The following is a 27,870-nucleotide window of genomic DNA, read 5'->3' as shown; positions in this document are numbered from 1 at the left end:
TGGGTTCCGAACTTTCTTTGTGGGGAGGCAGGCTGAGAAAGCTATGCAGCTGCAAACAGGAGCCATTTCTTATGAAAAAGACCAGACTTGGTGGGAAGGGCCAAGAGCCAAAGATAGGAACAGATGAGGAAAAGGTGTAACAACAGAGGCTGACTGTGCCCTAATAAGTAAGCATTCCATGCCTCTCGGGTCAAAAGAGCTGGTGACATGGGCCCAAGTGGATTTCAGAATTCTGTGGTCCCGCGTATTCTATGTACCTTCTATTTAGAATGCCCCCTCCCCCTTCTTCTGTCAGTTGTTATCCTGTTCTTGTTCCACTCTTAAATGTTGGGGATTGAGATGGCTGGGAGAGAAGAAGGGCACATGCATCGTCCTTTTAGTTCACAGGTCTCTGGATTAACAGATGCTGTGCCCAAGGAGCTGGACCTGTGGAGTTATCCCCCAGGAATTTTGACCGCACCTGGATTGGATTTAGGTGAAAGATACATAAAGTTGACTTTAGTGACTAAACTAGACTTTGGGGTGTTGGGAGTGGATAAGTGTAGTTTGCCTGTGAGGGAGACGTGAACCACATGACCAGTGGGCAGACTGTGGTAGATTGTTATATAATAGCATCCAATGGATCATGCCTTGCTGTGTTCCACACCCCTTTGCAATGTGACATTGCTACTCTTCACTTGAAGTGATGGAATCTGTTCCTCCACCAGCCTTGTGACTTCCTTTGATCATGAAGAGGCCTCTAGGTGCTCATTTTTTTCCAAGCAGGAGGCAGGCTGAAAAGGCTATTGATGGTGGGAGAATGTGATAAGAAGCGACGTTTGAGAATCAGAGCCTAGATCTTAGGGGTCTCTTACCTTCCACCATCATCCTCTTAGAATAGTGTTCTGAGAATACGAGGCATATGAAGAAGTCTGGAATAAAGACTACATGAAGAGAATTGCCCAGTGAGCCCAAATTTCCCAGCTGAGCCTAGTCCCCAGCAAACCTGCCAGCTGAATGCTACTGCCTGAATGTTGAGGCAAGTCTGACAGAATTGCCACCCAATCAACTAGAGAATCACAGAAAATAACAACTTATGTTGTTTTAAGCCACCGAGTATTGGTATGGTTTGTTAGTAGTAGATCACTGAAACAGCAGCTTAAGTATATCTCACATATTATCTGTTTATAGAGTATTTTTATTCCAATAGACACATTAGCTCATCTCATGAATAGAGATGGCAAAGTATCATAATCATAATCATAAAAATACTTTGGATTGATGAGTATTATTCAACAACTATTGAGAAACCATAAACCATAGTATGATCTTTAAACTAGAATGAAGTGGTACTCATCTCATAAAAGCCTTTTGCTTTTTGTGGAAGTTGAGATTGCTGCAAATATAATCTCAGTATATCTACTACCTTTTTTAGTGTAAGAAGAGTAACTGTCATGAGCCTCAAATGAGTTCTGCAGTAGAGAAACCATATAATGAAGTAAAGAAAAAAATGAACAACAACAACAAAAAACCTTTATACTGATCACTACATGGGCAGAAAAGAAGACAGTTGTAGAGGTATGATGGAATAAAAAAAATTGATCAGTCAGATGGCAAAACTGTCATCTTCATCAAAAAGCCAAGAAATGTTCTTAATCTTTTTGTGCCAAACATTTTGTTTTAGTAAGATTCTGGGACTGTGTATATTTGTTCATTCACTCAATTGTTTATTTGACAAATATCGAGTGTTTACTAATGTGCCAAGCATTGTGCTGGATACTGGAGATCTAGTTATAAATAAGATAGATAGGTTTCTGACCTCAGAAATTTGGTTGGGGCTGGAGTTGTCACAATGGAGTGTGACAGGTAACATGACAGAATACTATAGTAATAAGATTTTGTTGATTTTTCTTATAATTTTCTTTAACTCAGTAGTCTCCAGGCTGCAGTTATAAAAACACTGCTGTTCATTTTTGTAAATTACAGGCACTTTTGCAGGAAGTGCTACATCTTGATTCTGTACTTTCCAGGTTCCTGGAGACCTAGAAGTGCCCTTATATCATATAGGGATCCTTATATTGTATTGTATCCTGATGCTACTGACCCACAAAAGATGCTGCCCGAGTGAAAACATCATTATTTGATTTCCCCTTAGGATTTCCAGCTGATGCCTAAGCGGATTTTTCTGGAAGAAAGAATGTATCTTTAGAAAGCAGAGTGAGGATCCTTCCTAATGTAGTTTGAAACATAGTTTCATATGTCTAACTTCTGCTTTGCCTCATGCTCACTGAAATCTACAGCTAGCCTCATTTTCCACTTGTTTTTGACTCTCTCAGGCATCTTGAGGACTGAGATCATGTCGTAGTTATCTTTTAGACTTAGTAAATGAGTAATAAATGTTTCTTTTGAGTGACTCAAAATTATTGCAGAAAAATTATCATCCCAGATCATTACTATTTTTCTATTGCATTTTTATTCAGACATGTTCAAAACTTTAATTTTTTTTTTTTTTTTTTTTTTTTTGAGACGGAGTTTCACTCTTGTTGCCCAGGCTGGAGTGCAATGGCACGATCTCAGCTCACCTCTACCTCCGCCTCCCGGATTCAAGTGATTCTCCTGCCTCAGCCTCCCCAGTAGCTGGGATTACAGGCATGCGCCACCACGCCTGGCTAATTTTGTATTTTTAGTAGAGATGGGGTTTCTCCATGTTGGTTAGGCTGATCTGGAACTCCTGACCTCAGGTGATCCGCCCACCTTGGCCTCCCAAAGTGCTGGGATTACAGGCGTGAGCCACCACGCCTGGCCTCAAAACTTTAATTTGTTTTCATATTCATGTAAACTACTTTTGGATAATATGACAAACCACCAAAGAAAAAAGAAAAGAAAAACATATAAAACATGGCAAGAACTGTGTTTTTAAAGAAAAAAGTTATTCAGTGATTCTTGTCAAAGCATGGTAAGGAAGACTGTATTTAGGGCTATAGGGACCATGGCAGCAGGGTCTTGCCATGTTGAAGAAGAGATTAGGCTCAATTCTGAATACAGCATGGACAAGTGGGAATTTATAGCCTAGGAGCATGCAGGACAGGGGCAGTAAATGAAAAATTACCAAGGAAATATCAGGGATAAGTGGGATTCTGACTAAACCAAGCAAACAGGATTCTTGCTGAAGACAGAACAGGAGTTCAGGCCTCACACGGGGGATGCTGGAAGATGAGGAACCTGATCAAATATCAATATTGAGAATGGGGCTTCTTGCTAAATTAAGTTAGTAGGGTTCTTTGATAAAACTGGATTTTATAAGGAAGTGCAGATAGGCGCAGCAGAAGATTCAGAAACCTTACTTCTTTGACCAAGCAAAGAATCTTTGTCAGTGCTTAGGGTTTTTTGTGTTTTAACTCTGTTTTACAAGTAAACGATTATTTTAAAACTTTTGTCTCAAGAAACTTGCTTTTCGTTGTTTGACGTTATTCATAAACCTACTTATTGTATATGTGTCAGGGACAATAGGCTACAAAATCAAAACTAAGATGACAACCTATTTTGTAAAATGAAACCTGTAGAAGGCAGCACACTGCATAGTTCCAAAAAGGTGCTGTTACCACAGTTCCAAACCGGTCAGGCCAACATTCCTGTTGTTAAAAAAAATCAATCAGGAAAAGTAGGGAATGCTGACACTTCCGCAAAGATCTACTTTCTCTTAGATAACAGATGTTGAAAACTGATTTCCTACAAAACACCCCTAGAGAAGGAATTGATAACCCCAGGAAGATGTTTTCTTTATATAACTGCTGCAAAGTTTGACAGCAAAGAGTCAGTCCCTCCTCCTCCTTAGGAGAGATAAACTTGATAATCTGCTTTTGCTCCAGTTTTCTTGTAATCAAGTCACAGGCCTTTCCTCTTCGCTAGCCCCTTTCAGGCTGCTTTTTATCCGTCTTTCCTAGAAAAAAGGACTTGTCCCCCTCCATCCCATTTACTCTCGACCCCCTTTCAGTTACTTGGCATCTTCCTTTCCTCGCGTTTCCCAGTTGGTCCTAATTTGTTCCACTTTTCTCTGGCTGGCTGGGCTCCCGGCTCCTCCACTCCCGCTCCTCCCACTCTGCGGGTTCTTTCTTTCTCCCTCCCCTCCCCTCCCCCAGCCATGCCTCCCAGCGCGCTTTCCTTCCCCCGCCTCCCGGTCCTGCACCCTCCCCTCCCCCCGCCTCCTGCCTTGTGACACATCCCGGGCCCTCCCGGAGGCGGCAGCAGCAGCAGCTGCAGCGGCAGCAGCCACCACTCCGCCGAGGCCGCAACCCCGGCTCGGCCTCCCCAGGCCCCGCCGCTGCCGCAGTCATGGCTGCTGATGGGGTGGACGAACGCTCGCCTCTGCTGTCAGCATCCCATTCCGGAAATGTCACCCCCACCGCCCCACCGTACTTGCAAGAAAGCAGCCCCAGAGGTAAGGCCAGCGTAGATCCCTCTACTTTGCAAGGAAACGCCCAGAAGGATAAAGACCTCGGAGCTCTAGCTTGGAGGTGGAGGTGAGCCTCTTGCTTGGGCTGAGGAAAGATGATGACTGTGTCTTCCCAGGCGAGCCCCCTTGCCTGATAGCTTCTCCGCAGGGCTTTTGTGGTGGTGGTGGTGATGGTGGTGGTGGTGGTGGTGGTGATGGGGTGTGTGTGTGTGTTTGTATTTCACTACTTCTTACCCAAGGCTACAGGATGTGACATGAATTTCCCAAGCTCTGCTTAGCTGTTTTCAGAGCAGCCCCTAAGCGCAGCTAGAAAGTGGTGCAAATCTTTCACAATCATTCACAAATCCTTTTCCGTTGCTGAGAAACCAGGAGTATTGTTCACCTTGGCATCTGTCCTTGAAAGGGCTTTAGCTTGAACAATATGCTTCTGCTACCATTCACCCAACAGTGCTGTGTTCACTCAGTGAATTGCCATACCCAAAACGAATACAGTTAATCAATATTCCTAATATGTCTGAAATTCTTGCCCTTCCTTTTTAACTCCTACTTTCAAGGAGTATGTGTTAGATTTAATTGTGAATGAGAAGGAAGGACCTTACTTCTGATAGAAGGGAAGATAGAATATTTTTAATACATATCTGGGTGAGATTGAAATTAACTTGTAAAAAGTAACCCAAATTAATACTACATATATTTCTATTTATTTTCTCAAGAAGAATAAAAAAAGATTAAATGCAATGGGATCTGGAGAAATATGGAATCTATTTACCGTACTATCTGATTTATTTAAAAATCGATCGTTGTTCTAAGCCTTTTAGTTGATTACTATAGTAAATAAATAAGGTGGAGTCAGGTGTTACAAGAAAATGGAAGGCAAGACTTAAAAAAAACCACTTAGGTTAGTGAAAAGATTGGCCAAAATGGCACTTGCAAATGTTCCTTAAGTGCATCTCCCTATTTTTTTGACTGAATATGAGCAAAGTTTAAAAACCCAAGGAAGCAAAAGTTAATGATTTTGAAAATATAAGTAGGTAATGTTTCTTGTAATACAACTTTTTAAGTTCAAGTCTAGAATTAGAGGTGATGTAGAGCAGGTTGAACTTGTTTAGTATTTAAAATTTCTATTTAACATTTTATAACTTCAAAATCAACTATCTAGATCTTAATCCATACTTAACAAGAAGCAAAACAAAAGAAAAACATGTTTAGCTGTAAATAATTCAGTGTGAGCCATGGCTTGAGAAATAAGGTACAGAGACTTGCCCACAGAAAACCTACAGGTCATGTTTGTTGGTCAGCATTAAACTTGTATCAAAGGACACCAGGCAAGAGAATTTCCTCTAATGGGCCAATATGATAGGAATATTTTACTGTTATCTAAATCGTATTATGTAGAATAGACTTAAACACTCACTAATGAATGTTTCAACTTCATCAAGTCAGCCTTTTATGGCAAAATGACAGTTTATTAGGAGACAAAGTTTCAGTTTAAGTAATTGTCCTATAACCTATTTTTGTGCCCTCAACTAGTGGATAAATTATTTTTTAAAAATGGTTATACTCAGGGACCTGCTTGTAGACATCTTTATTATTTTCCATATATTTGTTTAATCTAATAAGATTCCTCAAATTACACAGGTATAAGTTCCAGTTCAGCCACTGAGAAAAAATAGTATCATTGTAGAAAACTTTTAACAACCAGAGAAATTCAATGACTTAGCAAAAAGCTTCTTCTGCGTTATGGTAGAATACATTTTTTCTTAATTGGTGAATGAGACAGGTTAGATGATTAGAGAAACTCTTAATTTCATGTGACATAACACCTACTAAGGAAGAAGCATAAATGAGAGGTAAAAGCATTTTATTTGCATTTTGACAGAATATTTTTCATCATAAGTAACAAATATTGTAATAAATATTATGAGTAACACACAAGATCTAATTCTGGAAGACCACCACTATTCATTCATTTATTAATTTATTGGGAAGCACAATGTACCATACACTGCTCTAGGGGAACAAGAGTGATCAATCCCATACCCTCATGAAGCCTATATTGTATTAGGGAGAAAGAATGAATAAATACATGGCTGAATTATTTCAGATTGTAAAAAAAAATTCTATCACTAGATCAGATGTTTTTGGTAGTTGAAAACCATTAGGGTTGACAGTTGGAATTCGATCAGAAATAGAATGCACTTTCTGATAATGAATTTTAGTTCATGATCCCATTTATAATTATGCAGACTTTTATTTTTTAAAAAAAGAAGTTAAAAGCTATAACTAGTGAATATTTTCTCCAATCCAACCTTTTCTCTTTCTTTGACCTTCTAAAGTACAGGAATGTTAGTTCCCACCTCCAAGATGAGATAGTCCATTTCAGGTTGAAAGTTGGTGGAGTATTTATTTCTAGACAGATTATTAATAATGTAGCAGGGAGCAGTTAGTATTGTGTGTTTAGTTTTAGCACAACAAAAATCATCTGTGGTCTGTGTAACAATCCATGTTGGTTTCTAATTGGAGTGTGTCTAGTGTTCTCTACTGTCAGTATTGAATTCATGCATAGGAAATCGCTTCTCTCCTGCTTACAGTGCTTCATTTAATATACTTGCCAGTTTTTGTTTAGGTATAGAAATTAAAATTAAAGAGAGTTTTAGGCTCATCTGAAAAGAGATGGGAAGAAATACCACAAAATTTACACAGTTTTGATGTATTAATTGATTCCTTTATACATCTGATAATTTTGTAGTTAGGATATAACAAAAGAATATGACCTTTGAATTTATAAGATTTTTCCTGTGGAAATTGTTTACATCTGGGATTGTCTCATTATGTATTGAATACGGAAATGGGATTATATGCTTCACTATAATTCATAAAGGGAAAATAATAATTTGTTATACAGAGGCAGACAGTTTGATTTACTTAATTTATTTTATTATTCAGCAAATAAATATTTGAGTACCAGCCAAATTTGTGGTAGGAGAGGAAAAATAGACATGACTCCTCTTCCAGTGTAGTGGGGGTATTGAGAAATAAATTATGTAATCACACAAACAAATGCAAAATGCAATGGTGATGAAGACAGTGCTGGAAATATATGCAATACCTTGAGAGCATAAATTAATATTTAATTTTGTTGAGGGAGTCGGGGAAGGCTTTTGTGACGCTTGAATGAGATCTGAAAGTTGAGCAAGAGTTAACTTGGCAAAAAGTGGACTGGAAGACCATTATAGGCAAAGAAAGCAGTATTGGCAAAGCCATCAGCAGGGTGGAGTATGACAAATACAAGGAACTTAAGGAAGGCCAACGTGGCTAAAATGGAAACAGCAATAGGAAATGCACTGCAAAATGGGATTGGAGAGATAGGTATGGTGGATATTCTCCCAAGACTCTCTTTCCCCTTCAAAGAACTATGTCTTCTGATATTCAGTTTCCTCCCCTTGAATCTGGGCTGATGCCATGACTTGATTTTGACCTCTAGAATAAGGTAGAAAATATGCTGAATGACTTTGGAGGGTAGGTCAGAAGAGGTTTTACAGCTTTTATCTTGGTCTTTTGTAAAGTACACTCTGGGGAAAGTAACTTGTCATGTAACAAGTGGAACACCCTGAGACTGCCATGCTTTATGGAACCTGAAACTAGCCTCGTAGAGAGAAAGATGCCTGACCAGCCCTCAGACATGTGAAGGGAGATGCCATCTTGGATGCCAAGCTCAATTGAGCCTTCACATGACTCCAGCCTTAGCCAAATTCTTACTACAACCACATGTGGCCAACTTGTTCTGCAGCAACAGATGACCAGAATAATGAATATGAATCAGCCCATCCAGGATATTGTTGGTCATGTTAAGGAATATTGCCATAAGCAAAGGGATGACTGGATTAAATCTTTATTATTAGTTTGTAAACCACTCTATAAATTAGAGAGTGAATTAGAGGATTGGCTAGAGTAGACAAGGATAGATGATGACTTCCTTGATTATTGTAATAATTCGGGCAATTTAACTGAACTATTTCAGTAGCTTAGACTCAGGTGGTGGTAGAGATGGAGAGATGAGGGATGATGTTAAGGAGGGGGATTGAACAGGGCTTGATGATGGATTGCACATGGAAGTGAGGGAGAAGTGGCAAGGGTATCTCCTAGAATTCTGGCTATACAACATCGTGGTGTGATTACCAGAACACCAGAAGACGGAGAACACCAGAAGACGGAGAACACCAGAAGAGGGCCGAGTTTTGGGGAACACAGATAATGAACTTAGTTTTAGACATGTTGTATTTCAGATGCTTTCAAATATCCAAGAAGAGATGTGACAATTGGATCTACAGATCCCATTTGTGGCCAAATGGGACCTGTAGTGTAGATCCGGTTGTCATATCTCTTCTTAGTCCTCGTTTCTTAGGACTAAGAAACGGGGCCTGGGCTGAATATATAAAATTGTGTGTTATTTGCATATTGGTGATAGCTAAATACATGGATGTTGATTCAGAACTTCCCAGGGCCCTACCATAGTATGTGCTGTGATGGAACATACATGTGCTAAGGTAGTGATTAAAGCCTTCAGGCCGGCCTCCAGTTGTTTTTTTGTTTTTTTGTTTTTTTTTCTTGAGACAGGTTCTCACTCTGTTGCTCAGGCTGGAGTGCAGTGGTATACTCATAGCTCACTGCAGTCTTGACCTCTCAGGCCCAAATAATCCTCCCACCTCAGTCTCCTGAGTAGCCACCACACTCGTCTAATTTTTTTGTATTTTTTATAGAGATGAGGTTTCACCAGGTTGCCCAGGCTGGTGTCAAACTCTTGGGCTCAAGTAATTTGCCTGCCTTGGCCTCCCAAAGTGCCAGGATTACAGGCATGAGCAACCACACCAGGCCCAGAGACCTCTAGTTCTAAGATATCATACACATATTGTCATTTTCTCTGTGTACCACAGTGTGAAAAACTTTGAGGTGCTCCATATGAGAAAACCTAGGGAGAAAGAGTAATCTAAGAAAAGGAGAAAGCCCGGACAAAGCTTTGAAAAACCCTCATGTTTAATGACTAGGGAGAGGAAGGTGAATGTAGCTGCCAGCAAGGTGGGACAAAAACCAGGAGATGATAATATCACAGAGTCAAGAGCAAGAAAATACTTCAAGAAAGGAGTCTTCATGCAAAAGTTTAAGAAAGAGCAAAAATGATAAGGACCAAAAATGTCTTTTAAAGTTAGTGTCATGGAGATCATTAGGGACTTTAGTGACAGTTGTTTATATTTGTTTATATTCAAGCTCTTTTTAAACAATTGAAGAATTATCTATTTCCATCTAATGTAATGTTCCAATATACCTTTATTTTAATTGCAAACTGACCTCAAAGCAGCTTAACATAAATGAAAAGGTTAATATTCCTTTACCCTGAAACTCATTTAGGTTTTCTATGAAGCATAATTGTCATAATTGTGTTTTAGAGGACATTGCCATATCCTTTTCACCTTTAAAAAAACGTAAACTTGAAATTGCTTGAGGAAATGTTTTCAGTGAGTAGAAAAATAAAATAAATTGACTCCTGGTTTTGAGACATATTATTTAATATGTACTCTTATGCTTTCTTAGAAATCCTACAGTAAATAGGTTTATTTTTAGTGACTCTCATGTCCTATACCTGGAGAAATCTAAGGTTAGCGATAGTGTCTTAAAGTTAGGTAAGCTCTCAGTTCATTTTTAACTATGTTCTACACTAGGCTAGACTTTTACTGAATTAGAGAGATTGAATACATTTTGGCAGTCTTTTAAATTTCTGAGCCTCCCTGCATACTTGCAGAGTATAAGGTTGTCTGTGGATTGGCAGGAAGAGATGACACAGATCCAGGGACCCTTACCACATGCACAACCCATTGTAAGACTAGATTAAATTCTCACTTTACTTGCCAAGGATTCGGAAACCCACTGGAAGCCAGATTGTCCCAATGAGGAGAAAAGGATGCAGGATATTTGAGAGCAGCTTCCTGAAGCTCCCCCCAGCCCCAGTAGAGTGTTCACCTGCTGTGATACTGAGCAAGCAGGGCCTTGGCGAATATGAGAAGCCTGTTGTGTTATGCTAATGCTAATGCTCCATTTAAGGAATTTTTTTTCAAAATGGTTCTTGAATCAAAATTTGCTTCACTGAGGCCACATCCTCATCAAGGAAAAATGGAGCCCACACATTGGTGAAATAGATCTGCTTCTAGCTTTCCAGTATGGTGGTGAGCTCATTTGCTGTTATAGTCTTTTTTTCATTATTCTGTAGGCATCAGGCTCAAGGATTCTTTTATTCTGTTTTATAATGCCCACATTTCCTTCTGTCTATACTGAGCATCTTTAAAATATTAATCAAGAAATGTTTCATTCAGTCATCCTTTCAAATATTTGAATGCCTATTACAGTATTCCAGATGCTGGGGAGCTTACATTACTGTGAGAGATACATACAGTAAGCATTATAATTTCAGAGGGTGAAGAAAATAAAGCAACCTATGAGGGTGGAGAGTAACTGGATGGCAAATGTTTGAGATGAGTGTCCAGGAAAGACAACTCAGAGATAGCAATCACCGAGAGACCTGAAACATGAGTTGGATCAGCCTTTGGAAGATTTACCGAAAGAGTGCTCCAGGCAACGGGAACAGCAAGTATAACACTTGCTATTTTAAAAACAAGGAGGAGGCTGGGCGCTGCAGCTCATGCCTGTAGTCCCAGCTACTCATGAGCCTGATGCTGGAGGATCTCTTGATCCCAGGAGCTTGAGGCTGCAGTGAGCTGCGATTGTGCCATTGTACTCCAGCCTGCACAACAGAGTGAGACTCTGTCTCAAAAATAAATAAATAAATAAATAAATAAACAAAAACAAGGGACAGTGGGTTAGAGCATGGTGACTTAGAGGACAGCAGAAGAGGTAGAGGAGGTGCGAAGTGTAAATGAGGGAAGCTCAGGGGAGATTTTCTATTCCACCTGCTGAAGAAGGGATTATGTCCTGAGGATAATGAGAAGCTATGGAGAGGTTGGAGCAAAGGAGAGACATGAAAACACTTTACTTTTAAAAAAAAATCACCCTTGGTTGGCATGTGGAAGAGAACAGACTAACGAGACATAACACTAATCAGGATGCTGTTAGAGCTGAAGAGGCAACAGGGGATGGTGATCTAAACCAGGGTACAGGTGATGGAAGCACTGAGGTGTGGTTGGTGTCAGGATGTATTTTAAACAGGACTTGCTGATGGGTTGAGTCAGTGAAAAGAAAGGAATCACAAATCTCCAAAAATGACCCAACTAAGTAGGTACAAGGTTATATCTGAGACAGGCAAACAGGAGGATGAGTTGGCCATGTGTGTGGGAGGTGGGAGAAAGACAGTGGAAATCACTATTCTGTTTTGGACATGTGGAGTTTGGAATACCTTTAGTTATTCAATTAGAAATGTGAATTAGGCAGTTTGTTGTACAAATTTGAGGTCTGAGAAAACTTGGGGTTGGAGAGCAAATTTCATTCAACAATTATTTATTAAATGTACAGTAGCATTTTCCTGGAGTGGGAGACGATGCTCTCAATTTCCTGTTTGTTTCCAAGGACTATGCAGACTCTTCAGGAATGTAAAACCTGTAGGGTAGAGCATTCTGTTAAAATTTTGGAAGGTTTGCCAAATGCATACAAATGTTAGCTAGATGGATATAGACATTGGAGAAGAAAGTTAACAGGATGGATGTTCATAACTATCTTTGAGGGCAATAAGCAGCTGTCTGGGAAGTGATCTAAATGGAAACTGTAATACTTCCATTTGGAAAAAGCAGGTAACCCTGAATACACCTTTGTGCTCAGGTGTTCTGTGTTTCTTTTTTTGTTTGTTTTTTGAGACAGACTCTCACTCTGTTGCCCAGGCTGGAATGCAGTGACGTGATCTTGGCTCACTGCAACCCCTACCTCCCAGGTTCAAGCGATTCTCCTACCTCAGCCTCCCAAGTGCTGAGACTACAGGTGCCTGCCACCACGCTTGACTAATTTTTGTATTTTTAGTAGAGGTGGGGTTTCACCATGTTGGCCAGGCTGGTCTCGAGCTCCTGACCTCAAATGATCCACCCACTTTGGCCTCCCAAAGTGCTTGGATTACAGGCATGAGCCACCGGGCACCTGGCCTGTGCTTCATGTTTAATGAGTGAGAGGTATTGAATAAATTGGGAATGGCATTCCACAGTAGCTCCTGAAAAGGAATACATTCTTCCTGCTGTTTTCTGTTATTTTATGAGTGTTTCTATGCTTTTTTAGAAAAATTTTTGGTGGTAGTGGGGGTGTGCAAAGGAATTTATGTTGCTTTTGAACTTTTCTAGATTTTTTCTTTTCCAGTTGCTGTTGTAAAGTGAGTTTCTTTTCTTCTGTAAAAACCACAACAATCAAATGTGAAAAAAGCAAAAAGCACGGGTCCTTTTTCTGGACTTCAGGTGCATTGTGCAAGTATTGTGTAACTAACTCCCTTTAGAGTCCAGAGAAGGTCTGCCACCCGTAGTGTTTGGCTTGGGAGACCTGAGGCTATTTATCTCCTCCAGTTACTAACTGTTTGGCCTTGGAATCGTTACTTTGCATCTCAGGGCCTCAGTTTCCCACATTTATCCAAGGAGTGGTCCATTATGTTTCCTTTGACTTTTATATTGTTCTTAGGAAGCTGGACACACTTAGGAAAATATTTATATAAATTTAAAATGTAGATGCTTGTTATCCTTTCTTATCTCACTCTTTTACTTCCAGTGTCCCTCTTTCACCTAAATAGCTATTCCTTCCAGTATGCTTTTAGAAATGGGAAAGATAGTATATTGAAGATTAAGGATGTTACATGACTCTTTTAAAAATTAGAAGCCCAACTAGCATGCACTGTTTTATTTCTCTGTAGAATATATTTACATGTGTGTGCTGCATGATTGATTAGGGCATTTTATTCTAAGCATTTACTTCTAAAGGCAATGGCAAAATTTTTCTTCCTTTCATATTTTGAGATATTTAGGCTTGGTCAATCTGTAATATGGATTTTAAAACAGTGTACAAGAAAGCCCTGAATTTTTTGACATTTTTAACATGTGATTTCTACAGGGGGAGAATTTGGAAGAAGGCATGTTACAATATGACATTTTAGTGTTTGACAGATTAAGTGCTAAGACTGACCATCCAGAGGAGAAACAATATAGAGAAATGATAGTGAGTAGACTTAAAGTGAGATTTTCAGACACCCTTTAGACCACTGGACATATCCCAATAAACATTGATTTCTATTAGCTGTATGGATTTTACAAACTAATATAAAGTTATTTTAAAGTTTTGTAACAAAAGCATTTTCCAAGTTTATAGAATTTGGTTGTCATGTTCTAGTTCTCTATATAAAATACCTTGCCAGGCTCAGCAAAAGTCATGTTTGGATTTGCTACCATCCCTTAATGAGGACATAGGTCATTATTAAAACTATCAGACATGCCTGGATACAGGATGACCTAAGTGGAAGCCATGTGGTCTTTTATGACCCAGCTTCAAAAGGCAAATATAATGTCATTTCTGCCATCGTCTATTTGTCAAAGCAGTTACAAATCACCCAGATTCAAGGTACAAAGACTTCATCTCTCAATGGGAGGAGTGCCAAAGAAGTTGTGGCTATTTTGTAAAACCACCATAATAGGCCATGTCATATCCATAGAATGGAACAACATGATGCTGGAAAAGAAATGATTAAACTCTATATACAGTTATGGAAAGATACACTGTAAAATGAAAAAACAATGAGATGAAGAATAGTTTATATTCTTACTTTCTTTTGTAAGAATGATGGAATAAATGATAATATGTATATGTGTATATTACCTGTGCTACACTCAAGGAATACTAAAAGGATACATAATAATAACGTAAGTGGAAATCTCTGAAGTAAGACTTGACAAGTGGGCATAAGGGTTGGAGTAACAATTCTGAGCATATGCCTTTTTACATGGTTTTGATTTTTGAGCCATGCCAATATATTACTAATAAAAATTTAATATGTAATAAATACATTAAACTTTGGCTACATTATATTATTGGTATTTGTGAAGTTTATCTTGGATTAGTACCTCAAACATGTTAACAAAGCCATTTTTTTAGACTGTGTCCGCACATCTCTGTATAGGTCCTTGCAGTTGCATGTGTTATTTCATCCTGCTTGATTACTCCAGCCTATAAAGATATTAATAGGAAGAATCCTGTTTTGAGATGGGAGATCTATTACTATCTATACACTTTTCCCTAAGACCATGCTCATTGCCTCATACATTTATTAGCCATTTATAGTCTTTTCCAAATGAGATCTACTTTTTTTTTTGAGATGGAGTCTTGCTCTGTCGCCCAGTCTGTAGTGCAATGGCGTGAATGAGATCTACTTTTTACTTCCTATAGGTAGATGAGTAGGAAAGGGATTCTTAAAATTATAACATTCAAATTCTACACATTTGCTGAGGCTCCTTTCTTTCAAGCAGTCTTTTCTAATTTCTGTTGCTGGAATATATATGTTCCCAAAACAATACCTCACATTTGTACTATATATCTTTTTGTTTTTGTTTTTGTTTTTTTGAGACGGAGTCTCGCTGTCACCCAGGCTGGCGTTCAGTGGCACGATCTCGGCTCACTGCAAGCTCTGCCTCCCGGGTTCACGCCATTCTCCTACCTCAGCTTCCCGAGTAGCTGGGACTACAAGGCGCCCGCCACCACGCCCGGCTAATTTTTTGTATTTTTAGTAGAGATGGGATTTCACCGTGTTAGCCAGGATGGTCTCGATCTCCTGACCTTGTGATCTGCCTGCCTCGGTCTCCCAAAGCATTTGCACTACATATCTTAATACTTATCTATGCATATGATCCCATAGGGAGAGACAAGGAGGAAGATAGGATTCCTGTCTCATCAGGGAGCTCTACTATAGTCCCTTGCCTATGAACTTTTACATTTAGGCACTTAACAAATATCGATTGCATGAATGAATGATAGCCTGAGAAAATAAGGAAGGATGTCATGATGGTGATGATGAAGTCACTTAGGGACTGAAAGTTTTACAGGATGCTGGAGCAATGTGGGAACAAAAGACAGAAGTGATCCAGCAGAGCATGTGGTCAGATCTTTGTCCTCATTAGAAACATCCATATGACAAAGGGAAGAACTCCATGGCTGTAACCCCTGCTTGCTACAGTGGGGGTGCCATTTTAATGGTTTTAATTCCTAGATTTCTTTAGTAATTTTTTTTCTTCTTTTTTTGTGACAGAGTCTTGCTCTGTAGCCCAGGCTGGAGTGCAATAGCACGATCTTGGCTCACTGCAACTTCCGCCTCCCGGGTTCAAGTGATTCTCCTGCCTCAGCCTCCCGAGTAGCTAGGATTACAGGTGTGCACCACCACTCCTGGCTAATTTTTGTATTTTTAGTAGAGACGGGGTTTCATCATGTTGGCCAAGCTTGTCTCTTAACTGCTGACCTCTTGATCTGTCTACCTCAGTCTCCCAAAGTGCTGGGATTATAGGCATGAGCCACTGCGCCCAGCCGTAATTTCTGTATTTTAAAATAAAATTCCATTGATCCATGGGCCACAGATAAACAGTAGAATTTAAGGGATTTATTCACTAGATATCTCTCAACACCTACCTAAAAAAATAAATATTGATTCTAAAGACTCTTGACTTTCTCTGGCATTAGAGCTCATACAGCGGCCTTATCGCATCTCTTCAGTTACGAAGCAGCAGTCAAATTTAGATAATAAGCAAGTGGAATGAAGATGTGATGGGTATCACCATCCTTGCATCTTAACAGGTCTTTCCTAGTGGCATCAATCTCTGAAATTTCCCCAGGGATGTGGTGTTGCTTTTGGTATCAGTTCCAGGGACTGCCACTTGGCCATTCCTATATTAACCTATGGGCCAGGGAACAAAGTTAGCAATTTTACTGGTTGCCAAGAATATTTGTTCCAATTGTATATTCATAACTAATAAAATAACTTCAGAGTGGATCCCCATATCTACTGGGACCACTGTGAGTTGAATCTGGGCTAAGACATCATCTATCACTTGATAGCCGCTTTGAGTCCCTCTGGAATTAGCACTGTTTAACCACCAGTTTCTAGTAATTGCTGAACCATCTGGGTATTTTCCTTTCCCCAGTACACAGTCTTGTAAATAGCCTTGTAAATAGCCTCAGGTCTCTTTGCAGAAAGTTTGAAGGAAGATTTACAGTACATGCTGAACCTACTTTTGTTGGAAACTGGTTGAAAGATTATGACTCTTTCTTGTGGCTACCAAAATTGGGTTGCTGGTTAAAATACCTAGAGTTTTTTCTAAGATATACAACCAAGCAACATCTTTGCAGGTAACCCATCCATTTCAATCCTAGGCTAATTTCAGTTAGCCACTGCCAAAAGTGCTGTGGCTCAAAATATTGTAATATCCACTACTTCTTCTTGCAATAAATGCACCCACCTGTATTCAGTGTTTAATTGCTGCCATTTGGCCTGTTACTCCAGGATTTCATCATCCCCATTGAAATGAGGCAGCACATCTCAATGGGGTCATCTCATACTGTAATGTCTGGTCCGCATTGGAGAGAAACCACAGCAGGATGCATGTGCTCCTCTAAATAATGTATTTATTGATGCCTTAGTGAAGGGAGTATGCTCTGGCCCTTCTCAGGGGATGTAGTGAGGTTTGAATATGCAGGTTTCATATGATAAATCCACTTCAACATTCCTAACTCTGTATGCCTTTGATTGCGTTTCCTGCATTATGCTAGGGATATTCTAGCATCTCAGCCTCACTAAATGTAAAACCAAGTCTCATCAACCAATTAAGTAAATGCTTAAAGCTACTTCTAGCTTTAAAACAAACATTGAATCCAGAAAATCTCACTCAATTCATTACTGTGTTTTATTCTCTTTGGTTTAACACCCTTAGGATCCACTTCACAAGTACTCTCTAGGTTTCTGGAAATACATATTATCAAAATGTTGCAATTATTTTATGTAGAAGCTGCCTCTTACTGAATTAGAAGACTTTGTATTTGCCCTTCTGAAACATGTTGAGATTTGACCTTAGTTATGGATCTTGAGACAAGGGGCTTGAGGGTGGATTTTAAGAAGAATGGCCATCCCCTTGTAAGGCAACTGCCTCAGGCGGGGGCATCACAGAGTTTTCCAGTAAGGGAAGGCTTAGGCACAAGAGGGAAAGATATTTTCCACTTGCAATGGAGGTTCAGAGTGACTCAGGAGTTTAAGATTTGCAGCTCTGTTTGGGTACAATCAGATGGTCTCATTCCGAGTTTTAGAGTTCCACTTCTTTGCAATCAATGCCCCAACTTTCAATGAGAAACTTGATAAGGCTGTGGATTTACCTAGTAAGGCTGTGGAATTACTTGATGTTATAATTTTGCAATTTGCACAATTAATATTTCTGTTTGATTTCCAGCAATAAATTCTTTGTTTATTAGAAATAAGTGATACTTTTAAGGTTAAGATAGACATTCTCTGGTTCTCTAACCATGACTTTAGCTGAGAATGTAAAGACCGGAGCTTCTCATTTTCTGTCTGTAGAGGCCCAGTGGATTCATAAGGATCCATCCACATCATAGTCCATATAATAATTATTACTACCATAATGCTCAAGTGAAGGAGCCAAAAACATCACAATCAACTACTGGGGATAATCTGATTCACCAGGATGGCACCATGGGTCATAGATTACTACCATCCCATTTCCCATTGGTAAGGAGTTTGGCATAGCATTTAAGCTCAAGTTGACCAAACCATTTCTCCAATTCCATCTTTGAGGAATTGTTTCCTGAGATCACTTCTGATATGAATTTCTCTATCAGTCAGTATTGGTCAGAAGATAGAAACCACACAATAGAGTTTAATATAAAGAATCATTAACCAAGTATAAAGTTACTAACTAGGTAACTGTAAGGTAAACATATTACTCTAAGGTATCAAGGAGGTAGCAAGAAGCAACTGCCACCACTAGGGCTGAGGGAACAAAGGGAAGAGATTGAACTTATTAAAACTTAGTAACTTAGAGGAGGGGTCCTGCAGAACTGAAATATGACTTCTGAAGAAGCACTGGCCAGCTTGTGCTGGTGTCTCTGAACTCTGGAGAAACTCTCTGAACTCCTTCCTTGGGAAGGAGCACTGGCTATTTGGTGTGGGGGTCTACAAAAGGAAGTTGGTTCTGGCAAATGTTGAAAACTATAAACTGACTTCAGTGTTCCCAGAGGAAAGAACTACCATTACCAGGGTGAAGTAATACTCCTAGGGTGATGTTCAGAGAAACAGCAAGCAGATTGGGAGCAAACAGGTAACAAATAGAAGGAATAAGTCCCTTATTCCTCCTCCAGCCTTGCAGCCTCCCAATATCACCTCCTATTAAGAACATAACCTGGAGCCAGCTGACAAAACCAAAATGTGGTTTGCAGAGTTCCAGCTCCAGCATCACAAAAGAGAGTAAAGGTGGATTTGGAACTGAGGGTCAGTAACCTGATAACTAGCACATTTCTTTTTCAACCTGTCTTCAGCCAGATGAATTGTTCCGAGAATGTCATTGTTCTGGGAGAACTTGAGTGTCCTAAAATAGTTTTCTTTGGTTTCAAAGATGGGAAGGAGCAGGAAGTGGTCTTCCTTTGCTCTGTATTGAACTGAACTGGAGAAGTTTGACACTAAAAGCAGCTAACCCATAGTGGCCAAGCTAAGTCTGTCCCTAACCTACATTTTGCACAAAGATACTAGGGAAAATGAATCCTTGCAATGAAAATTAGAGGAGAAAAAAGCCAGGCTTTCCTCAAAGGCTACCCTTTTATACTTTTCTTGCTCCTCTTATAATCGTAAAATATCTCTCATTTTAAGCTGACGTCATTTTCAATTTTGATATAACATCTTTGTCAAGAGCCTGAAGGGCTGCATATAGAGGATGCTAATGTAGTAAGTGAATTAAACTGCCAAATATTGTCATTGAGGAGACGTATAAAGGAGTAATTGAGATAATAAAGGTCAGAGCAATCCAACAAAACAATTTCAATCTTTAAAATACTGGAGGATGTATCTGAGAAAAAATGAAATATGGATTAATACACCAGGATGAATTAGCAAGACGGAGGGGCTGTTTGGCATAAAATAGATAAATTAGGTAAATGTTTGTGTTGGGAAATGTAATCTGATCACTTGTGGGTTTGCAGAATATAACGCTTCCTTTTGAGTGTTTTAGAAAGATCATTATGTGTGCCTTGTGATCCATAAACTATCATTCTCTCTCTTTTATAAGTCCGTTTTTCTCTGAAGTTTTTACTGTGAAATGATTCATCTTTTTAAAATATATTCTAATTCCTCCCCACCCCGATTCTTCCTTCTCCTCTTCTTCTTAATTCTCTTTAACCAAGATTTTACTCTCCAGAAATCTACATTATCAGATGTTTGCTTGTTCCTAGAAAAATCCCCCCATTGGTCCTTAAATATTTTCCCTATATTAAGTCATTATTTATTAAAGGAGACAGCTGTTATTGTGGAGAGATCTCCAGAACAGGAGTCAGCTCTGGGCTTTGCTGAAGTTCTGTATAACCCTTAAAAAGTCAGAATTTCTGGGTTTGTTTTCTCCTTTATAAAATAAAGAAATTAGACTTCATAATTCCAAAGATTGTTTGAATTTCTAACATTGTTCTATTCTGGAGCTTTGAGGGAGTTTTTTTTTTTTTAAGCATTAAAGACTACTGGCCTAACAAATACTGCTTACATGGAGGAAAAAAGCTTTTTAATTTAGGCAAACCCCATGGAGAAAAATGACCATTGTTTAGATAACAAGTAAGACTTTTCCAAACTGAGGAATTTTTGTGACTTTCAATATCTAATGATCCTAAGTTCTGAGATTACAGTGGACTTTTTAAATGTAGTGCGGAAATTTAAAATAGGTAGGATAGTGGTGATCTGTTGTTTTAAAGTGAAAATATAGGCATGGTGGTGCATGCCTGTATTCCCAGCTACTGAGGAAGCTGAGGTGAGAAGATCACTTAAGCCCAGGAGTTCAAGGCTGTATTGAGCTGTGATTATGCCAAAGTGAAAAGAGACAAAATGAATAAATAAGTTAATTATTATAGGTTTAATCTATAATAATCTAATTATTAATCATTTAAATTAATAATCTTAATCCAATTATTGTAGGTTTACTAACTGTGGAATCTCCAGAATTACAAGTCCCATATAAGAGGAGATGGAGCTACAAGTAAATGCTTCCCTCATTGAGGTAAAATCTGAGTGATAGGGAAAGGCCAAAAGTACAAGAAATATCTGTCTAAATCAGTTTAAGGCTGAAGTAATGGATAGAACATTGAAATGAAAGGCCAGGAAGCACTGTTTATTGTGGCAGTTAGGCTGCAGCATCTGTCATTTTATTGATCTCTTGGATTGATTCCATTTATCTGGTGGGCCAGGCCAGTGTCCCCTGACTACTTCACCTCTCTCAGTGCATTATTTGGAGAGAGTAGTCTTCTATATAAAAGAAGGCCTTGTTTTCCATCAAGCTGCACTCCCCTGCTAGAACCTTAGCTCCTCTGCAAGGAGAGTAGGGTTAATATATTAGGTTGGTGCAGAAGTAATTGCGGTTTTTGCCATTTGAAAGTCGTAGCAAAAACCGCAGTTATTTTTGCACCAACCTAATACTTGGTGTTATTTTTCCAAGAGAAATAGATATGTCTAATAAGTTTTAGTGACTCGCTGATTTATTAATTCATTCAACCATTGAATAAACATTTAGTAAGCATTGTCATAGATCAGGCATTATGACAAGCGCTGGTGAAGTAGCTGTGGACAAACCAGATGTGCCCCTGGCCTCGTGGAGCTTATGGTCTCTCTTACGTTAGATTTATAATCCTCACTCGTTGTTCTGTCCATGTCCCTCCACTTCCCAAGCCTCCAGAAGAGTAGATTTGAGCATATTTCTGTCATTGAAGGCGTTTTTTTTCTTTTTTTGGCAGATTAAAAATTATGTAGTACAAATCTTAGAAGAAAAATTCACAGGGTTTTACTGGCTTTAATGCCCTTTTAATGATTGTTAACATCACCCTCTGAAATTTTCTTAGGAGATTTCTTTGAGCAAAGCTGAGGAATGTATGGGTTTGTGTCCTTTTATGTAGTGTAGCAATATTTCACCTCCTCTCCCCATAATGCCCTTGTTTTCTTTATAAAACTGTCTTGCATTTAAGTGTCCTTTCTATCATACTGTGTAAGATAGAGACGTGGGATTACGAGAGAACTATGTAATGTTACTGTACAACTCAAGGAAAAGGCCAGAGAGGAAGCAACTTTTATTAATAATGCTACTGCAAATAATTATTAAAATAATATTCATTATCATATACCAGGCAGTGTGCCTTGAATTTCTAGTGAGGTACATATTCTTTCCCCAAGAATAATGTCTTTACTGAGATCTGACAAAGTAATCTGCAAATTGCAACACCTTAAGTATATTGTTGACTCATTGTTTCTTTAATGTGTTTTTTTCTTCTTGATTAATACATTACAGGTCACTCTGGATCACACTCAAATTCTTTTCACGGATTTAAAATTATTTTTATAATTTAAGACATGTACAGCTTCTTTTGAATTTCAGTGTTTGGCAGTGTTCTGTTATAAGCCTCCCAGAAATGTGAGCATATCGTCATTTCAAATGGCCTCTTTCAGAGCCTTGGCTGCTGCAGAAATTTGTCTTATGAATCATTTGAACAAATACCACTTGTTGCTAATCCTTAGCAGTCTGAAAAAAATCCTATATCATAACCCAAGGATCAGGTGGAAGTATGTGTATTTTAAACATACCAAAATGTTTTATGCTCTAATTCTTTTTAAAATATCACAAAGTCTAGAACCTTATACAGTGGATAGAAAACCTTTATTTCAAAAATAGCTCTTATTATGATTAGCTATTGTGATTATATTTTATAGTGTTACAGAAGCCTCTTGAGATACCAGTTCTCTTTCATGCTTCAATCATGTGTTAGAGTGTGGCCCTTTCTAAATGTCCCAAGACAAAACTTTACCTTGGAAAGTCTTCTATCACTGTAGTTGAGATAGTTACAGAAAGGGTTAGGCAGTCTCCTTTAGAAATCCCATTCCAGAGTAGTATATCAAGATTCCTTTTCTCAGACTTTTGTAACAAATATACACTTCTGGTAGATACTTGAATTTGAAAGTGGGCCTCCACCCTTCACTCACTGAGTCAACCTTAGGACTCTCAAAAAAACACTGTGTGTGTGTCTTTGTATTATGGGAATTTTCAAACATACCCAAAAGTAGTTGAAAATATGACCTTCCATGTCATTATATTCATCAGTTATCAACATTTTGCTACTCTTGTTTCATCTGGTTCCCCATTCTTTTTGTGGTTGTCGTTGTTATGGTTTTTGAAGTTTTTAATCCCACATACTACATTTCTTTACTCATAAACACTTTGATGCATTTCTTACATTTTTAATGGTAGGTAAATTTTGAGACTAAAAATTGTTATATTTACTTTATTTTTGTTTTGTGTCTGAAATTAGCATGGTTCCCATTTTTGTTCCATGCTGAGAAGTTTAGTTTTCTTAGGTTCATTTTTGTTTCTTCTTGACTTCTTCCAAAACCTTGTTTTATTCTTGTCATAGCCAGCAGTCATTATAACTGGTTCCAATATAAAGACAGAGCATGACAGCTACATAATTTACATGTATGGATAAGCAATTTTAAAACTTTGCTTTCATCGACCATTTTTTTTTCCTGGGAATCAGATCACTTGTGTAAGATTTTTATTGTAGGCATAAATTACCACTCTCCTGTTAGAGACTGTATGAATTTACTAATAGGAATGGAGTGACATTTTGAGTATAGATTAGTAAAAGGAAACTGGGTTATTGGGATAGACCTAGGCAAACATGAGTTAGATTTTATCAGAGTTAAGAATTATTTTACTTGATAAGTCTCATGGATGTTTGTGCTCTAAAAGTAAGATAAATTGGCTAGCTTTGAAAAACAAATAAAAGAATGTGGGAAAATCTTGATCGTTTCTTCTTTACTTATATTGCCTCTATATTCAAACCAGCCGTAGTAATTTCTCTAAGACACTGATTCAGTGACTAATATCTTTTCAGCGGAGCTCCCACCTCCATATACAGCCATTGCCAGTCCAGACGCCAGTGGTATTCCAGTAATAAACTGCCGTGTGTGCCAATCACTAATCAATTTGGATGGCAAGCTTCACCAGCATGTGGTTAAGTGCACAGTTTGCAATGAAGCTACAGTAAGTGGAGATTTCCATTAGTAAAAATATAAATTGTTATTTGACATTTTATTCCTAAAGGAAGTACTTCGATAATGTTACTTAAAAGTATATGTGGGCTGGATACAAATATGGTAATCTTTTTTCCTGTCTTTTCTTCTGTCTCTCTTTCATCATAGGATACCTCCCTGTGTTTAAAGCTAATCCTATTAAGAGAATTTTATGGTGAATTTAAATATAATGCCTTTTGGCTTTTTACTTTCAAAAACTAGACTGAGCATGGCAGTTATGTATAAATACTTTCAATATCTATCCACATCACAACTACATTCATTCTAGTTTTCGCTAAAATGAAAATATTGTGTACTAAACTTCATTACAGATGTAAACTTTGCCCTATTTATGTGGATAATTATTTAAAGTTATTTTATGTCTGTAGGATGTCACTATTGTTTTTCTGGGCTTTTGTGATTATGCATTTATTACTAGCATCTGTGCCAAAGTGTTTACAAATAGTTTGACATTTTATTCAATTTAGTTAATAGTAATTTAGGAATGTTTAAAATATTGAATAACACTTTTCCTTTTTTAAAAATTGAGCTTTGGGGAGCAACTAAATTTTTAGCAATATTTGTATAGTTTCAAGTAATAAACTGGTAAAGCATACACTGGTTTAGATAAAATATATTTCTTTCATAGTTAGGCTTTATATATTACATTTTGATCTCTCAAAATCTGCAATTAAATATTAATTTTATCTTTGACTTTTTTTTTTCTCTTTAGAAAAGTCTAAAAAAAAGTCAGCCAGTGATTATTGTGTCTTGAAGGACCACAAAGCATGAATACTTGACTTTACATGTTTTATAGAAAAATCATAAAATAAAACCTTAAGTTACAAAAGCAATATATTTCATTAGTTTTAATGGAATCCTTTCCTTTTTAAACACAAACAAACTTTGACAATCTGTACTTTGGTTAATTGTTGTGTTTGCATTTTCTTCCCTTATCCAGCCAATCAAAAACCCCCCAACAGGGAAGAAATATGTTAGATGCCCTTGTAATTGTCTTCTCATTTGTAAGGACACATCTCGGCGAATAGGATGCCCAAGACCCAACTGGTAAGAGATAAAGATTAATTCATTGATTCATTCATTTGTTCATTCAACAAGTATTTACTAAAGGTTCTTCATGTGCCAGGCTTTGTTCTAGAAAGAGTCTTTGTTTTCAAAGTCATTCCAGAATCTAGATTTTTTTTTTGTTAAAGGAATGACAAGCTTGGTTTGAACTTAGTCATAGATATTTGTAGGATATAATATTCTTAAATGAGCAATGAATGTTTTCTTTGTGTTATGTAAGTACTTAATACACTATAATAAATCAATAACTCATTGAACTTATTTAAAAATAATGAGGTCAGGCCAGTGGTTCATGCCTGTATTCCTAGCAATTTGGGAGGCTGAGGTGGGAGGATCACGTGAAGCTGGTAGTTTGAGACCAAACTGAGCAACATAGTGAGACTCCGTGTCTACAAAAAATTAGTCAGGTGTGACAGCATGCACCTATATTCCCAGTTACTTGGGAGACTGAGGCAGGAGTATCATTTGGGCCTAGGGATTAAAGCCTGCAGTGAGCTATGATTGTGCCTCTGCACTCCAGCCTGGGCAACAGGGTGAGACCCCATCTGTTTCTCTCTCTCTTTTATTTTTTTTTTTTTTGAGACAGGGTCTCAACGGGAAGAGTCTCAAAGAGTTGGTTCACTGTGACCTCTACCTTCTGCACCATAAGCCTTCCCACTATAGCCTCGTCCTGAGTAGCTGGGACTACAAACACACACCACCACTCCCAGCTAATTTTTTGTATTTTTTTTTTTTTGTAGAGACAGGGTTTCACCATGTTGCCTGGGCTGTTCTTGAACTCCTGGGTTCAAGTGATCCCAAAGTGCTGGGATTACAGGCATGAGCCACCATGCCCGGCCCATCTCTTAAAAAAAGAAAAAAGTAATCACTTAGTTTACTTTTGATATAATTAATCTTCACCTGCAAGTGTTTTAGTTATTTTTGTGTATCTCATTGTATGTTATACTAATCTCTGCTGAATGTATATGTGCAATAAATTCTGGAATTATTCGCTCATGCCCAGTACCATTATGGATGTCCCCAGATACAAGTATATAAAGGCCTTACTTGTGTTTTTTTTCTGTGATCTCTCTGGCTTTTTGACCATTACATGAATCATGTACAGCCCTATCCAATGATAGACTAGAGAATAGAAATGAAAGCAGGATCCTGTTTGCTTTCATCTCTGATTAAATACGCATCAAGGAATATCACACTGCTCAGAGAAATTTGGTTGTAACCCAGCCCTTCGGTGCCTTCGTGGCACAGAAATTTTTGTTGATATAGCATATTTTTAACTTAGTCTTCTACCAAACTCAAGTTGGCTTCCTAGATAGGGAAAAGTAAGTAGCAACTGTTTTCTGATTTGAACTTACAAAAACTTGGAAATGACAGTTAAATGGTTGCCATTGATTAGGACCAATGCTATAATATATTGTTTCTATCCCAAGTACAGAAAGACTCATATTTTGCTTTTGAAAAACTGACTGTTGCTACTCTTTGTAGTTTCGCCTCCAGCTTGACATTTAATTCACTTAATTTATAAAACAAGTATAACACATTTCATATTTTTGGCCATATGTTGCAGGTTTTGCTCTTAGTCCATTTGTGGGATAGTGAAGTTGTTTCCTTTCTCTTTTCACAGTAGACGGATAATTAACCTTGGCCCAGTAATGCTTATTTCTGAAGAACAACCAGCTCAACCTGCATTGCCAATCCAACCAGAAGGTACAAGGGTCGTGTGTGGGCACTGTGGAAACACATTCCTGGTAAGTTACTGGACATTTGTCATTAATCTGTAAATACAGGTCATGATCTTACAGATTAGACCACTGCTCATAGTCTTATAGTTTTGTCCAAATGCAAATTAATCAAAATATTAAAATAGAGCCTTATTTAGGCAGACTGTCAGAAGTGCAGCTAGGATATAGAGCATCTTCTCTGAACTAGATAAAAGGTACGTCCTCTGATAAGTCCAATTGCAAAAAGGATCCTCTCTATGTAGGCCAATGAGAAATCGTGCCCAGGCTTAGTTCCATGAGTATCTTGGCTTGGTGAGCAGCTGAGTCTTAGCCCTGCTCTCACCTGCTCAGCAGAGGTCAAAGTGCACAATCTCATGCAGTAGATTTGCTTCATGGCTTCTAGATTCAGGAAAAATTTGAATCATAATTTATCAAAAATTTTCTGACTTTTATAAATTATTCTTGGAGCAAAGGGAATTAACACTGTTACCCATAATTAGATAAAACCATTAGATAAAGAATAAGAAAGTATAAGTAATTTGATATGAGCAAAAGTTATAGAAGTTTTTGTTTTACTACTTCTAACTTAAACTTAGTTTGATTTTTTTTAAAGTTAAATTCATAATTAACTTACCCTGTCAGGAAGGATAAGGACAGGTTTTCTTTTATTGTTCAGCCCATATAGGAGACAAAAGATTTTCTTTAGAACTTGAATGTGAAAAATATTTATCAGAGTATACACATGGGAGTCTAAACAAAACCTGCTGTCACTAAGACATGAATGAGCTTAAGAAAATATAAGTGGTTTGCTTTTTTTTATTTGTAATTTTACTTTTATTAAAGAACTTTATGTATATAGTTCTAAATGTCAAATGGGACTGCAATCTTCTCATCTAGCTGACCCCCAGTTACTGTTCCCAAAATGCTTTCACCTCTTTCAGCTGCTTTATTGATGGTCACTTCTATGTGATTTTTTTTTATAATTTTTAAATTTTTATTTATTTATTTATTTTTTGAGATGAAGTCTCACTGTGTCGCCCAGGCTGGAGTACAGTGGCATGATCTCAGCTCACTGCAACCCCTGCCTCCCGGGCTCAAGCAATTCTCCTGCCACAGCCTCCCAAGCAGCTGGGACTATAGTTGCACCCCACCATACCTGGCTGATTTTTGTGTTTTTAGTAGAGACGGGGTTACACAATGTTGGCCAGAGTTCTACGTGTTTAAATTGCTTGCTTATCCTTTTTCTATTTGATTAAGCAATTTTAGACATTACCCACTAAATAGTAAACTGCAAGATGAGAACTTAGCACTCA

At 38.1% G+C, this 27,870-nt stretch overlaps 1 protein-coding gene across 2 annotated transcripts in view; it reads left to right on the top strand.

The window, feature by feature from the left end:
• The window catches only part of PIP4P2 (phosphatidylinositol-4,5-bisphosphate 4-phosphatase 2), a 77,417-nt gene that overhangs the window by 25,839 nt on the left and 23,708 nt on the right, over positions 1–27,870 (top strand). The window contains exons 3-6 of one of the 2 annotated variants that reach the window (XM_063643427.1): positions 1,415–1,557; positions 23,573–23,721; positions 24,712–24,818; positions 26,461–26,584. In XM_063643427.1, coding sequence (XP_063499497.1) covers positions 1,530–1,557; positions 23,573–23,721; positions 24,712–24,818; positions 26,461–26,584 — 408 coding nt within the window. In that variant the 5' untranslated portion in view covers positions 1,415–1,529. Of the gene's footprint in view, positions 1–1,414; positions 1,558–3,863; positions 4,418–23,572; positions 23,722–24,711; positions 24,819–26,460; positions 26,585–27,870 lie in introns of those variants that run through there. The other variant, XM_055286729.2, reaches the window with a different exon arrangement.

The sequence above is a fragment of the Symphalangus syndactylus genome, chromosome 7 (assembly GCF_028878055.3).
Source record: "Symphalangus syndactylus isolate Jambi chromosome 7, NHGRI_mSymSyn1-v2.1_pri, whole genome shotgun sequence".
In the NCBI taxonomy this organism is placed as follows: domain Eukaryota; kingdom Metazoa; phylum Chordata; class Mammalia; order Primates; family Hylobatidae; genus Symphalangus; species Symphalangus syndactylus.
This window is presented reverse-complemented; position numbering and strand designations above follow the sequence as displayed.